At 51.1% G+C, this 13,280-nt stretch overlaps 1 protein-coding gene across 3 annotated transcripts in view; it reads right to left on the bottom strand.

Moving 5' to 3' along the window:
• BFSP1 (beaded filament structural protein 1) overlaps positions 1-13,280 on the bottom strand; it is a 33,712-nt gene that overhangs the window by 6,766 nt on the left and 13,666 nt on the right. For all 3 annotated transcript variants that reach the window (XM_047771638.1, XM_047771639.1, XM_047771640.1), the window contains exons 3-6: positions 12,517-12,612; positions 8,456-8,548; positions 2,748-2,855; positions 1,071-1,291 (exon numbers count right to left, since the gene is read on the bottom strand). In XM_047771638.1, coding sequence (XP_047627594.1) covers positions 1,071-1,291; positions 2,748-2,855; positions 8,456-8,548; positions 12,517-12,612 — 518 coding nt within the window. The remainder of the gene's footprint in view (positions 1-1,070; positions 1,292-2,747; positions 2,856-8,455; positions 8,549-12,516; positions 12,613-13,280) is intronic.

The raw sequence follows: 13,280 nt of genomic DNA, 5'->3' as shown, positions 1-13,280 counted from the left end.
ATGTAGGTATAGATGATGGTGATGATGGAGGTGCAGATATAGATCATGTAGATGCTGGAGGCACAGATGGAGAAGACGTAGGTACAGATAATGTAGATGGTGGAGGTGTGGATGACGCAGATGATGGAGATGCAGATGTAGATAATGTAGGTACATATATAGATGATGTAGGTGTAGATAATGCAGATGATGAAGGTGCAGATGACATAGGTGATGGAGATGCAGACACAGATGATGTAGGTGCAGATATAGATGATGTAGGTGTAGATGATGGAGGTGCAGGTGACATAGATGATGAAGATGCAGACATAGATGATGTAGATGATATAGGTGCAGATATAGATGATGTAGGTATAGATAATGCAGATGATGGAGGAGCAGATGTAGATGATGGAGGTGTAGATGTAGGTGACAGAGGCGTAGATGATGAGGATGTAGATAATATAGATGCAGGTATGAATGATGATGAGATGGACACACAGACAGAGACAAATCTCCCAGTAGAATTGAAGCCACAGCTCCATTACCTGGAGGAGACCAGATAGCCTGCTGACAGCCACATCACTGACCCAACCAGCTGCTCAAAGCCATGATGGCAGCAGCAGTCACGACACCAACGCCTCTGAGCTCTAGTCAAGTTACAGGTACTACGCAAGCATGTCACCTGCCGCATCTCAATGATGGCTCCTGATTCTCTCTTTGCTAAGACATTTATGTCCCCAGAGGCCCATGGAGCCAGAAGAAGCCTTCTCCACAGGGCCTTTCTGACCACCCTACTTCACATTTCAAACATTCCCACCATGACTCCCGCCGCCACTCCCCTCCTCCCTGCCACAGTTTACCCTACAGTTCTTGTCCCAGGCCACACTCCCCATCATAAATCCATTCCTCCTCTGCCTCCCCCACAGTATTCCAGCTCCACGGGGTCATGGATCTGGGGTTTCATTCCCCGACACATCCCCACTGCCTAGAGCTGGCACACAGGAGGCATGCCACAAAGATGTGGAAACACATAAGTGGCCTGGTGGAGGTGGGCGCACTGCCTCGGCCGTGCCCAGCTGTGACCACACCTGTTGCCTTCATTCTCAATGATCCGATGGTACCGGTCCAGCTCGTTCCTCAGCGTCTGCTGGGCGACCAGCAGCTGGCGGCAGTCATAGGAAGACCTCTCCAGGCTCCTCTCTGACTCCTCAATCTCCTTCCTCAGGGTGTCAATCTGCTCGTTATAGAGCTGAATCTCATCATCGTAACACAGGTGGGCATCTTTAATAGCTTGTTCAAGGGCTGCTGTCTGTGGACAAAGACACAGCGATAAGGAAACCCATCCCATCCTCTCCCTTAAGACCCAGACTCAGCAGGGAGGACCCTGGACTCAGTGGATCCAGGTTCTTCTGGTTTGTTTGTTTGTTGACCACACCCACAGTATGTGGGAGTTCCCAGGACCAGGGACCAAACCTGTGCCACAGCAGTGATAATGCCGGATCCTTAACCACTTGGCCACCAGGGAACTCCACAGTTCATCAGAAGGAGGGGTGTTCAGGGAAAACAATAAAAGTCCCACCTTCAGCAGCTCAGAGTGGACTAATGAGGTGTCTCCAACAGGAGCAACCTCAGAATGGGCATCAGGCACCGTCCTGCACTAGCCTGACAGTGGGAGAAAGAGTCGCAGACCTTCCTAGCAGGAGCCACAGTCCAGTGGTGGAGGCGGCTTGGTCACAGATACAAACCCAGGGTATCCTGGAGCCCACAGGGAGGCCCAGGGGGTGAGGCATCACAGAAGGCTTCCTGGAGGAGGTGGGGCCGGTCTGGGTGCTGCAGAAGCAAAGGGACTCGAAGAAGAGGGGTGAGCAGCAGAAGGGCAGGTGCTGGGAACCACAGGAGGGATCGGGAGAGGAGAAGAGAGTAGCCCATGGATGGCCCAAGGTCACTTCCAGGACAGCAGCCGAGAAGATAGTGGGGAGAGAGGCAGGTGGAAGGTGCAGGCCTCGAGGCAACCTGAACTTCACCCTGAGGGAAGTTTCCACTTGGATTGTTTCCATCTGGTTTATATCTATTTCCCCATTGGGCTGTGGGCAGCCCGGCCAGGAGCCATGCCAGGCTCTGCTCAGTGTTCCCGGACCTCACATGGGCCTTGCAAGAAATGCCTAAGTGACAGATAAGTGTTCATGCACAGTGTAGGGCTGGCCTTTGCAAAGCATGGTCCTTGGAACCCATGACAGTCTCACAGTGAGCCCCACCAGGACGGGAGACCTCCTGCCTGGTCCACCAATGTCCCCACACTGCTTTAGGTCCAATGTTTTCAGAAAAGAAGAAATTGCGTGTCTTACTGAAACCTACCAGCAGGTGGTGCTAATGGACCTTAATGAGAAATGACACCTGGGGGAGGGTCACACTTTCCAGTTAACATGCGACTTTTTTCACTTTCCTGTCACACAACTCTACACTTGGTGGCAGAAGGGCAGAGACTCAAAAGGGCCCAAGGGGAAACCTTTGTTGGGCTGAGAATTAGCAGGACCCACTGTCCCCATTAGCTCTGGACTTTTCCAGTCTCGGCAGAAAGGCCTGCGTCCTGGGCAGCCCTCCTTCAGTGTGGACAGCTGGTCAACCGCTCAGAAGGCTGTTACTGGCTCCAGGGGCTTGGTACACATGTGTTGAGTTTGTGAGAATTCACCAAGTTGGATAGGTGTGCACCCCTCTGCATGCATGTGACACTGCATAAGACGTGCAAGCAGAAGGCGTGAGCCTACCTGGGCCTGTAGCTCAACCTTCTGGGCCTGCAGGAGGCAGAGCACTTCCCGGCTGTCCTCCAGCTGACTCTGCAGGGTGGCAGCTTCCCGTTCTGTCAGGAGCTTCTCCTGCACAGAGAAGCCAGAGCTATTGCATGCACGTACACATACACACATTTGCAAGGAAACGCGAGGGCCGGGGTTGGGGGGAAGGTGAGGGGCCCTCATTTGTTCTGCATTTTAGGTTCCCCCTAAATTCACAGGCTGAAACCCTAACCCCCAATGAGACAGCCTGGGGGCAGGAAGGTAGGTCTACATGAGGTCACAAAGGTAGGGCCCCCACAACGGTATGAGTGTCCTTATAAGAAGAGGAAGAGGCAGAGTTCCCTGGTGGCCTAGTGGTTCAAGATAGAGTGTTGCCACTGCTGTGGTGCAGGTTCAATCCCTGGTCCTGGAACTTCCACATGCCACAACAAAAAAAAAGAATATGAAGAGGAAGAGACACCAGGTTCCCCTCTCTCTCCAAGCAGCCATCAAGGAAAGGCCACATGAGGGCAGTGAAAAGGTGGCATCTGCCAGCCAGGACAAGAGTTCTCACTGGCACTGAATCTGCTGGCCCGTGATCTTGGACCTCCAAACTCCAGACTGTGAGAATTAAGAGTCTGCTGGTTGAGCTGCCTGGTCTGTGGGATTTGTCACAGCATCCAAGCTCACTCAGACGGGCCCACCACAGCCACTTAATGCCCTTTCGCTTTGACTTCTAAGTCTGAACCATAAGTACCATTAAGTGTAAAAGCATGGAGGGTGTCGGGTGACCTGCACTGTGGGCCTGGTCATGCCACAAACTGGCTGGGGGACCCTGGATAAGGCCTCTTCCCTTCCATCCAAAGGGCAACTCAGGCATTACTCTCGCTGGGCTCTGCTCTGTGTCCACAGGGACAGCACAGTCAGCCTGGGTCAGAGCCACAGACTCTGCTGAGCTGTCACTTTGGCACAGAACAGGGACACCAGCAGGGAAGCCCGGGTCAGTGTTCCACGGAACATTCTGGAAGGAAGGAGGCTCTCCCTCAACCTCTCCACATGCCGCAGAACAGGGGTACCCTATTCCTGCCAGCCTCTCCACATTATCCAAAAACATCCAAACCATTAGGTCTGGCAACTAGAGCAATACCTTTTTTTTTTTTTTTTTGGCTTTTTACGGCCACATCAGAGGCATATGGAAGTTCCCAGGCCAGGAGTCGAATCGGAGCTGCAGCTGCCAGCCACAGCCACAGCCACAGCAACATCAAATCTGAGTGACATCTGTGACCTCCACCACAGCTCACAGCAACTCCGGATCTTTAACCCACTGAGCAAGGCCAGGGATGGAACCTACGTCCTCATGGATCCTAATCGGGTTCGTTACCCCTAAGCCACAACAGATACTCCTAGACCAGCACCCTCTGACACAGAGTCTAACACAAGTACTACCTGCCATGCCCACATTCATGGCCACCTGTTTTCCGGCCACCTGTTTTCCAGCCACCTGCAAAGTGGCCAGAGCAACAAGACAATGCAGCAAAAGCAAGAGTAAGACAAACATGTGCAGGAGGAAGAGTGGGCCTGGGGACAGAGCTGCAGGAAGGACCTCCCCGATGGTTCGTTTATTCCTGAGTTTCTCACTGAAGACATGCGTTCTCTTAGTCTCTCTGGGTCTCTCTCTCCCCCTGTGTCTCTCAGTCTGTTTCTCCCTCTGTCTCTGTCCTCTTGGCTTCTCTGTGCCTCAGTCCCCACCTCCCAGCCTCAAAGACACAGCCGAGGGGGTGGCCGGGAGCAGGAGGGGACTCATGTCCTGTCCGGGTACCACTGCATGGAGGATGCACAGATTTTCCTCAGGATGGAGGCAGACACAGGGCAAACCTTCTCCAGGGTGCTGCCCAGCTCCTGTTCATCCCTCATCCCCCACCAGGGCTGCCCACAGGGTGCCCCCCAAGGGGCTTGGCCCCCAGGACACCCTCCCCTTGGATACTCACTGAAGAGGAAGGAAGATGGCCCTGCAGCTGGAAGCTGGCACTAACCCGCCCCCACCCCGCCACAACACTCCATACTTACAAACTTAGAGCCAATGCCACCCCAAGAGCCAAAGATGTCACTCCAGGATCCCAGGGGAACAAGACAGCAACAAGACCACTCTACAACATCTGAGCTGGGACCAAAAGGCCACAGTGGAACCACAGAAACAATCACTAACACGAGTGATGCTGCTCAGTTGCCAAGCACAGCCTTGGTCTCACTCTATTTCTCAGCCTCTGATGGAGATACTCAGTCGTAAGACCAGCCCCCTCGAGAGCCCCCAGCCCTTTGCAGGGCCTGCTTACCTTCCCTGGTCCCCCAAATCACAGGCCCGGAGCTGTCACACATCCTTTCTCCCCAGTGTGCACCCTCCTTTCCCACAGGGAATAATAAACTCGCTTTATTTGACCACAGGGGTGTCACAGTGGCCTCAGGCTGGAGGGCACCGACGTTATGCTTTCGGGAACATGTTGACCCCATGCTCCTAGGAAGCAGCGCTAATTACATCCTTTGTGCAAACATCACTGAAATTTTCTAGGACAGTAACAAGAGTCAGTGGAGCAAATCGGAAAGCAACCACTTTGCTTGTATGTAGAATTTTTAAGTTGAGATTAATAAAGAATGTGATACGTTCCAAATGTTTTTTAACGGGCACACAAATCCCTGAGCATCTTGCTAAAATTCAGATTCTGACTCAGTGGGATTGCTAGGGGTCAGGCTGAGAGGAGTCTGCATTTTTCTTTCCTTTTTTTTCTTTTCTGCTTTTTAGGGCCGCACCAGAGGCATATGGAAGTTCCCAGGCTAGGGGTCGAGTCAGAGCTACAGCTGCTGGCCTACACCACAGCCACAGCAATGCAGGATCCAAGCCACATCTGCAACTTACACCGCAGCTCATGGCCACCTTGGATCCTTAACCCACTGAGCAAGCCCAGGAATTGAACCTACATCCTCATGGATACTATGTGGATTTGTTTTGCTGTGCCGCAACGGGAACTCCTCTCCATTCATTTTTTAAAGTTGTACAGTTGATTTACAGTGTTGTGATCATTTCTGCTGTAGAACAAAGAGTCTGCATTTTTCTCAAGCTCCTGGGTGATGCTGAGGATCAATGATCATCACTGACACTATCAAAGTTGAGACCTCTCTACATTCCTACAGCTCAGAAGAACTGGGTTACAAAGGAACAGATGACTGTAAAAGTGTGCTTCGACATAAAACACCTTCGAATTAAAGGGGAAAATGGGAGTTTCCACTGTGATGCAACAGGATGGGCTGCATCGCTGCAGCACCAGGATGCAGGTTCGCTCCCGAGCCAGGCACAGTAAATTAAAGATCCAGCATTGCCGGAGCTGTGCTGTAGGTCACAACTGTGGCTCGGATCTGATCCTTGGCCATGGAACTCCATATGCCACGAGGGGGGGATGAGTTTGCAAAATAGAAATAAGGTGTCTGGACTTGTGCTTGCCAAGGGGGAGGGGAGAGAAAGTGGGATGGACAGGGTTTGGGGTTGGTAGATGCAAACCATTACATTTAGAATGGGTAAGCAATGAGGTCCTACTGTACAGCACAGGGAGCTATATCCAGTCTCTTGGAGTGGAACATGATGGAAGATAGTATGACCCAAAAAAGATATATATATATATATATATATATATATATATATATATATATATATATATATATATGACTGGGTCACTATGCTATATAGCAGAAATTGACACAACACTGTAAATCAACTATACACTAATAAAAAAAAATTTAAGAGGGGAGGGAGGAAGAAAGAATCTGGAAAGAAATCTCTGACAAAGAAATCAAGGCTTTAGGACAAGCTATTTTTAGGCTTTAGTGACAACCCCAGTTACACGAACTAAGGAGAGCAGGAACCTGAAATGATAGCTGGTAAGCAACGTGGACAAGAATGTCCCCATCAAGGCCCAAAATAGTCACTCCCCTGCCTCTTAGATGTTACTTGGCAGGGTTCAAAAGTGTCTCTGAAAGCAAGTTTTGGGATTTCTCTAGCTTTGATACAAAAAAAAAAATAAGCTAAATAAATAAACATCAAGCAGGCAGTTACCCTAGCCCACCAGTTCTGCAGGGTGTGGGCTTGGACAGACGTCTGTCCTAAGTTATCCTTGCAGAAAAACCCAGAATCTTATCTGCTCACAGTCCATGAAACCCTGGACCACTCCTCTGGAGAAACGACATGCAACATTTTTGTTTTCATCTGCATCCTTTTCAGTTTCTTTACACATCACAGAATCCCATCAACCACATTAGGGGAAAAAATATGTCTCTATCCTACTGAGCTGCCAGAGAGCTAAATGAAGAAGGAATCTGGAACATTATATGGGGAATAAGGATCTCCATCCAAGTCCCAGTTTTTAACAAATCGGCCTCAGTAATCTCTCTTCTTTCCCAACAGTTTGCATGCCACAGACTCTGATCACCATTAGCAGACCCTGACTTTGAAAACAGAGTCCCCAGTTGTCTGAGGTTCTCTGAATTCAGAAGGATGATCAAATTGATAAGGGGAAGAAGGAAACAAACAGCCCAATACAAAAAAAAAAAAAATAGGTGGCAAAAAGACCTGCGTGGAGTATCCAACAAGGAAGATATGCAGATGACAAGTGAGCACATGAAAAGATGCTCAAGGAGTTCCCGTTGTGGCACAGCAGAAACAAATCCAACTAGGAACCATGAGGTTGCTGATCCCTGGCCTTGCTCAGTGGGTTAAGGATCCAGCGTTGCTGTGAGCTGTGGTGTAGGTTGCAGACGAGGCTTGGATCTGGCGTTGCTGGGGCTGTGGCGTAGGCCAGCAGCTACAGCTCCGATTGGACCCCTAGCCTGGGAACCTCCATATGCTGCATGTGCAGCCCTAAAAAAAAAAGACAAAAAAAAAAAGATGCTCAACATCATTAGACATCAGGGGATGCAAGTTAAAAGCACAGTGACAGACACAACATAGCCATCAGAATAGCAGGCAGCAAAACCCCAACATGCCCAGTTGGGGCAAGGCAGCAAAGCAACAGAAACTCCCATTCATTGCTGGTGGGGAGGCAGCAATGCCTCTATGCTTAGGAGACAGTCTGGTAGTTTCTTTAAAACTAGGCAAGAGGAGTTCCTGTGGTGGCCCAGTAGTTAATGAACCCCACTAGTATCCATGAGGACGAGGGTTGGATCCCTGGCCTCGCTTAGTGGGTTAAGGATCGGGCATTGCCGTGAGCTGTGGTGTAGGTCACAGATGCAGCTCGGATCCTATGCTGCTGTGGCATCGTAGGCCAGCAGCTGTAGCTCCAATTTGACCCCTAACCTGGGAACTTCCATAGGCCACCAGGGCAGCCCCAAAAAGACACACACACACACACACACAAAAAAAAAAAAAAAACTAGGCAAGAAAGAACAGCTTATAATCCTCAAGAGGAAATACCTAAGAAGATGGTCAGGGGCACAGTTTATGTCCTCAGATGTCTAAATATCAGTGTTCACCATCTGAGTTAAAACAGCAGAAGAGCAAACTTCACGTGTGAATGTACAGTGGGGGTGGGAAGGCCTTAACCCAATCGGGCCCCTCACGTCTTACCTGAACCCCTTTCCTGGGTTGCTGTTACCTGGGGCCCATGGGGCTGCAAGACAAGTCCCCAGTGCAGTTTCCCTGCAGCCTGGGCTCCAGTTCTTACCTCCCTCATCCCACTTGTTATGGCGGCTGCTTGCGGGGTGGTCTGGATGATCTGCTGCAGGATGGTGACATAGGTCTGAATTTCCAGAAGATTCTGTTGGGGGAAGAAAAGTGATCTCATTAAAACTCGAGGAGTTCCCACTGTGGCTCAGTGGTAACAAACCCAACTAGCATCCATGAGGACACAGGTTCGATCCCTGGTCTCGCTCAATGGGTTAAGGATCTGGCATTCCTGTCAGCTGTGGTTTAGGTCACAGACATGGCTAGGATCCCATGTCGCTGTGGCTCTGGTGTAGGCCAGCAGCTACAGCTCCGATTCGACCCCTATCCTGGGAACTTCCATATGCCGCGGGTACGGCCCTAAAAAGTAAAAAGTAAAACATTTTTTTAAAAATTTAATTATTAAAAAAAAAAGCGTGACCTGCCCAGAAGTTCCCACTGTGGTGCAGTGAGTGGATTAAGGATCCAGTGTTGTCTCTGTAGCAGCTCGGATGGCTGTGGGGGCACAGGTCCAATCTCTGGCCCGGGGACTTCCACATGCCACAGGTGCAGCCAGGGGAAAAAAAAAAAAAAAAATTGAGCTACCTGATTTTCTCCCTCCAGGACAAGGTGACTCCGGAGGAATGCTTTCATGTGTTCTAGCATCACAAATAGGACAGACCATGATCCGTGCAGAGGGCAATTAACCTTTAACTTTCACAAAAACAACGGGACCAGTGAATACACTGAGGCTTGGTTTATTCCACCTTTCCTTTGGTCACACAGCTGCTTTGCTGCTGTCTCCACAGAGCCCTGGATGGCAGGGTTAGGACAGAAGAGCAGAGATGGAGGACAAAGAGGCAACGGCAGCTACAAAGGATGCTTGCTGACATCAGAACAGGGAGGTGCTTCAAAGGACGGGCTTAGGTCATCCAGGCCTGGACTAAATCACTGCCTACCTGCCAGTGGCCTCGGGCAAGCTATTTAAGCCTCCTAAAACTCAGATTCTTCTATAAAAGAGGGACAACAATCCGGAGGAGGTGATCCCTTTGGCCAGCAGAGCCCCTGTGCCCATCTCCGTGAGTAAGGGCTGACGACACAGCCCAGCTGCGCCTCTACAGAGAACTGCCCTTGGCCTGACCTGTCCAGGAAGCTACAAAACTGCCCCCAGTCCCACCTCATCCCCAGCCTGGACCAAAGACCTGCAGGCACAGGAGGACAAAAGGCCAGCCCTCTCACCTCAAGGCGGGGCCAAATTTGTGCTGTAACTAATGCTCCAGAGTCCCCCGTGGGATCTTGAGATTGGGTGAAGCTAGACTCCACTGAGGCCACAGCCTTGCTTGGCCCCGCCCCCTGTGCCATCCTGCTCCCCTCCCCCTCCCCCTGGGAGCTCTCCACCAATAGGGGACCTAAGACACTTTCTTTTTTTTCGTTTTGTTTTGTTTTTTTGTCTTTTTGCCATTTCTTGGGCCGCTCCCGTGGCATATGGAGGTTCCCAGGCTAGGGGTCGAATCGGAGCTGTAGCCACCAGCCTAGGCCAGAGCCACAGCAACGCGGGATCCGAGCCGCGTCTGCGACCTACACCACAGCTCACGGCAACGCCGGATCATTAACCCGCTGAGCAAGGGCAGGGACCGAACCCACAACCTCATGGTTCCTAGTCGGATTCGTTAACCACTGCGCCACGACGGGAACTCCATAAGACACTTTCTCAAGAGGCTGCTGTTGGGATCCAGTGAGATAAGGCATGGAAGTTTCATGGTGTGAGCTCTGACTCTATTATTATTATTATTATTATTGTTATTATAATAAAAGACCTTGAAGCATGCTTTCTTTTTTTTTTTTTTTGTCTTTTTGCCATTTCTTGGGCCGCTCCCGCGGCATATGGAGGTTCCCAGGCTAGGGGTCGAATCAGAGCTGTAGCCACCAGCCTATGCCAGAGCCACAGCAACGCGGGATCCAAGCCACGTCTGCAACCTACACCACAGCTCACGGCAACACCGGATCGTTAACCCACTGAGCAAGGGCAGGAACCGAACCCACAACCTCATGGTTCCTAGTCGGATTCCTTAACCACTGAGCCATGACGGGAACTCCTGAAGCATGCTTTCTGAGCTGCTTAGAAGCTGCGCCCCAGCACTGCCCCCAGGATTCCTGAAAAGTACAGCAGAAGCAAGAAGGCAGGTGGAGAGGAGGAAAGAGGTGGGGCCTGATGGAAAGCTGGAGGAAAGAAGGGAGGGCTCATCCCTTCAGTGCAGAGCAGGGGCCTCCTGTGGTGCTGAAGCAGGTACCCACTGAGGCAGGAAGAGACGCTAACGTTGGCAGAGCCCTGCCCAGCTACACGTTGCACCAGGTACCTCGCCTATATTACCTCATATTGCCTCAGTCTGCATTTCCCCAGAGGCAGCCGGTTATAGGTGGGAGGTTGTGTTCCTCCAAAATTCCTATGCTGAAGTCCCTCCCCCCGGAGGGAGGGCATTTGGAGGCGGAGCCTTTGGGAAATAATTAGATCTAGGTGTGGTTATGAGGGTGGGGCCCTCGGCGTGGGGTTAGTGGTCTCCTAAGAAGAGGCACTTGCTCTTTCTGGACAAAGGAACTAAGGAAAAGCCAAGTGAGGGCACAGCAAGAAGGCAGCCATTTACGAGCCAGGAAGAGGGCCCTCGCCAGAACCCAACCCGCTGGTCCCTTGATCTCCCTGTTCCAGTCTTCAGAACTGAAGAAAAATGAATTTCTTTTTTTCTTTTCTTCTTCTTCTTTTTTTTTTTTTTTTTTTTTTGCTTTTTAGGGCCATACCCACAGCATACGGAGGTTCCCAGGCCAGGGGTCCAATCAGAGCTACAGCTGCCAGCCTACAGCCACAGCCACAGCAACACAGGATCCAAGCCACATCTGCAACCTACACCACAGCTCACAGCAATGCCGAATCCTTAACCCACTGAGCGAGGCCAGGGATCAGACCGCAAACTCATGGTTCCTAGTCGGATTCCTTCCCACTGTGCCACAACGGGAACTCCAAGAGAGGAATGAATTTCTGTTGCTCAGAAGCCACCCAGTCTGTGGTACTTTGTGATAACAACCAGCTGAGCACGATACAGACCCTCAGGGAAGGATCTGGGTGCAAATGATTTGCTTGGGCACAGATCCCAGGAAACATGAGCACAGAGGGGAGGTGAAACAGGGAAGGGAAGGCAGCCAAGATAACTCACAGCGTTATCAGCGAGTCACCCATGGGCACTGGAATCTCAGCCTAGTGGGGCTCTCATAACAGCAGGCGAGCAGGAACTGGGGTATGTGTTCACCTATCCATCCGTCCCTGGCTGAGGCCATTCCAGGGGCATGAATTCCCCAGTACCTCCTGTGAGGCCAAGCTGCCCTCCACTGCCCGGAGAAGGTCCTAAGGCAGAGAAGCAGATACTGGCAGCTAGAGGGAGGCCAGAGCCCAACTGGACAGGCCAGCCCAAGGGGCATGGCCAGGCCCACAGGTCTGCCAGGCTCAGTTAACAGCTGTGCAGGAAGCTGAGTCTGGCATCTGCATTTTGAAGACAGAGAAGCTCAGAGAGCTTAGGTTACTGGCCCTTGGTTACACAGCTCCAGGTTTGGATTTTTCCAGAACATCAAGGCCCCCCCAGAGTGAGGTCTGTGAGAAGCTGGTGGAGTTGGGGGCAGAGCATAGCATTACACGAGCGGAGGTTCTTGGATGCCATGTGTTCCCTTATCTGAGGCTTAAAAAATTACACTTTTTGCATTTTCTCCATTTTCTGAGCTAAACCAATTAACAGGTTATAGCTTGACCAAGATTGACCTGCATACAAACATTTGTGGACCACAATGTCCTATACAAATATTAGAACCCAACACCTGCCCCCCCCCCCCGCCCCCATGCGCGCACACAGAGCGCACACAGACACACACACACACTGCCTCGCCCTCCTCTGCATGCCTGGCTCACTAAGTGCTGACCAGCAACCAACCTAGGGCCCTCAATGCACACAAGAGGCAGCTCACTCCAGCCATCTCATTATCCAGCCACAAGTACCCTGGACTGGTTTCTGGAGGGAAGGGCTTTGGCAGGGTCGTGGTTACCTTTTTGTACCTGTCCTTGGCCGCACTGATGTCGTCCTGCAGAAACTGGGCTTCGATCTGAAGGCGCAGGTTTCGCAATAGAGCCTCATCAGCTTCCTGCAACGAGAGTCACACAGGCAAATGGAGAGGTCTCCCTGAGAGGCACTGGGCCTGGGTGTGAAATCAGCTGGGTGTCTGAACACACGGGCCATGCGGGGTCTTATTAAAATGCAGATTGTTAGAGTTCCCTGGTGGCTCAGTGGGTTAAGGATCTGGCATTGTCACTGCTGTGGCTCTGGTGAGTGCTGCGGCATGGGTTCCATCCTTGGCCTCAAAACTCCTGAATGCTGTGGGTGCAGCCAAAAAAATAATAATTAATTAATTAATTTTAAAAGGTGGATTGTTGTTTGGTAGGTCTGAGAGGGCGTCTGAGATTCTGCATTTCTAGCAAAGGGTGGAGTCAGCCTGTTGGACCTGGTCTAGAGCAGCTGTTCTCAGCAGGGAGTGATTCTGCCTCCCAAGGGGACATTTGGCACAATCTCCAGGCATTTTTAATTGTCGCCACTTGGGTGTCACTACTGACATCAACTGGGTAGAGGCCAGGAATGCTACTAAATATCCAACAATATACAAGACAACCCCACACAACAAAAGATTCTCCAGTCCAAAATGTCAGTGATGGAGTTCCACAGTGGAAACAACTCCGACTAGGAACCATGAGGTTGTGGGTTTGATCCCTGGCCTCGCTCAGGGGGTTAAGGATCCAGCATTGCCGTGAGCTGTGG

This window comes from Phacochoerus africanus, chromosome 3, assembly GCF_016906955.1.
Source record: "Phacochoerus africanus isolate WHEZ1 chromosome 3, ROS_Pafr_v1, whole genome shotgun sequence".
Lineage (NCBI taxonomy): Eukaryota > Metazoa > Chordata > Mammalia > Artiodactyla > Suidae > Phacochoerus > Phacochoerus africanus.
Note: the sequence above shows the minus strand (reverse complement) of the source record. Positions and strands in the feature narration are given on the sequence as shown.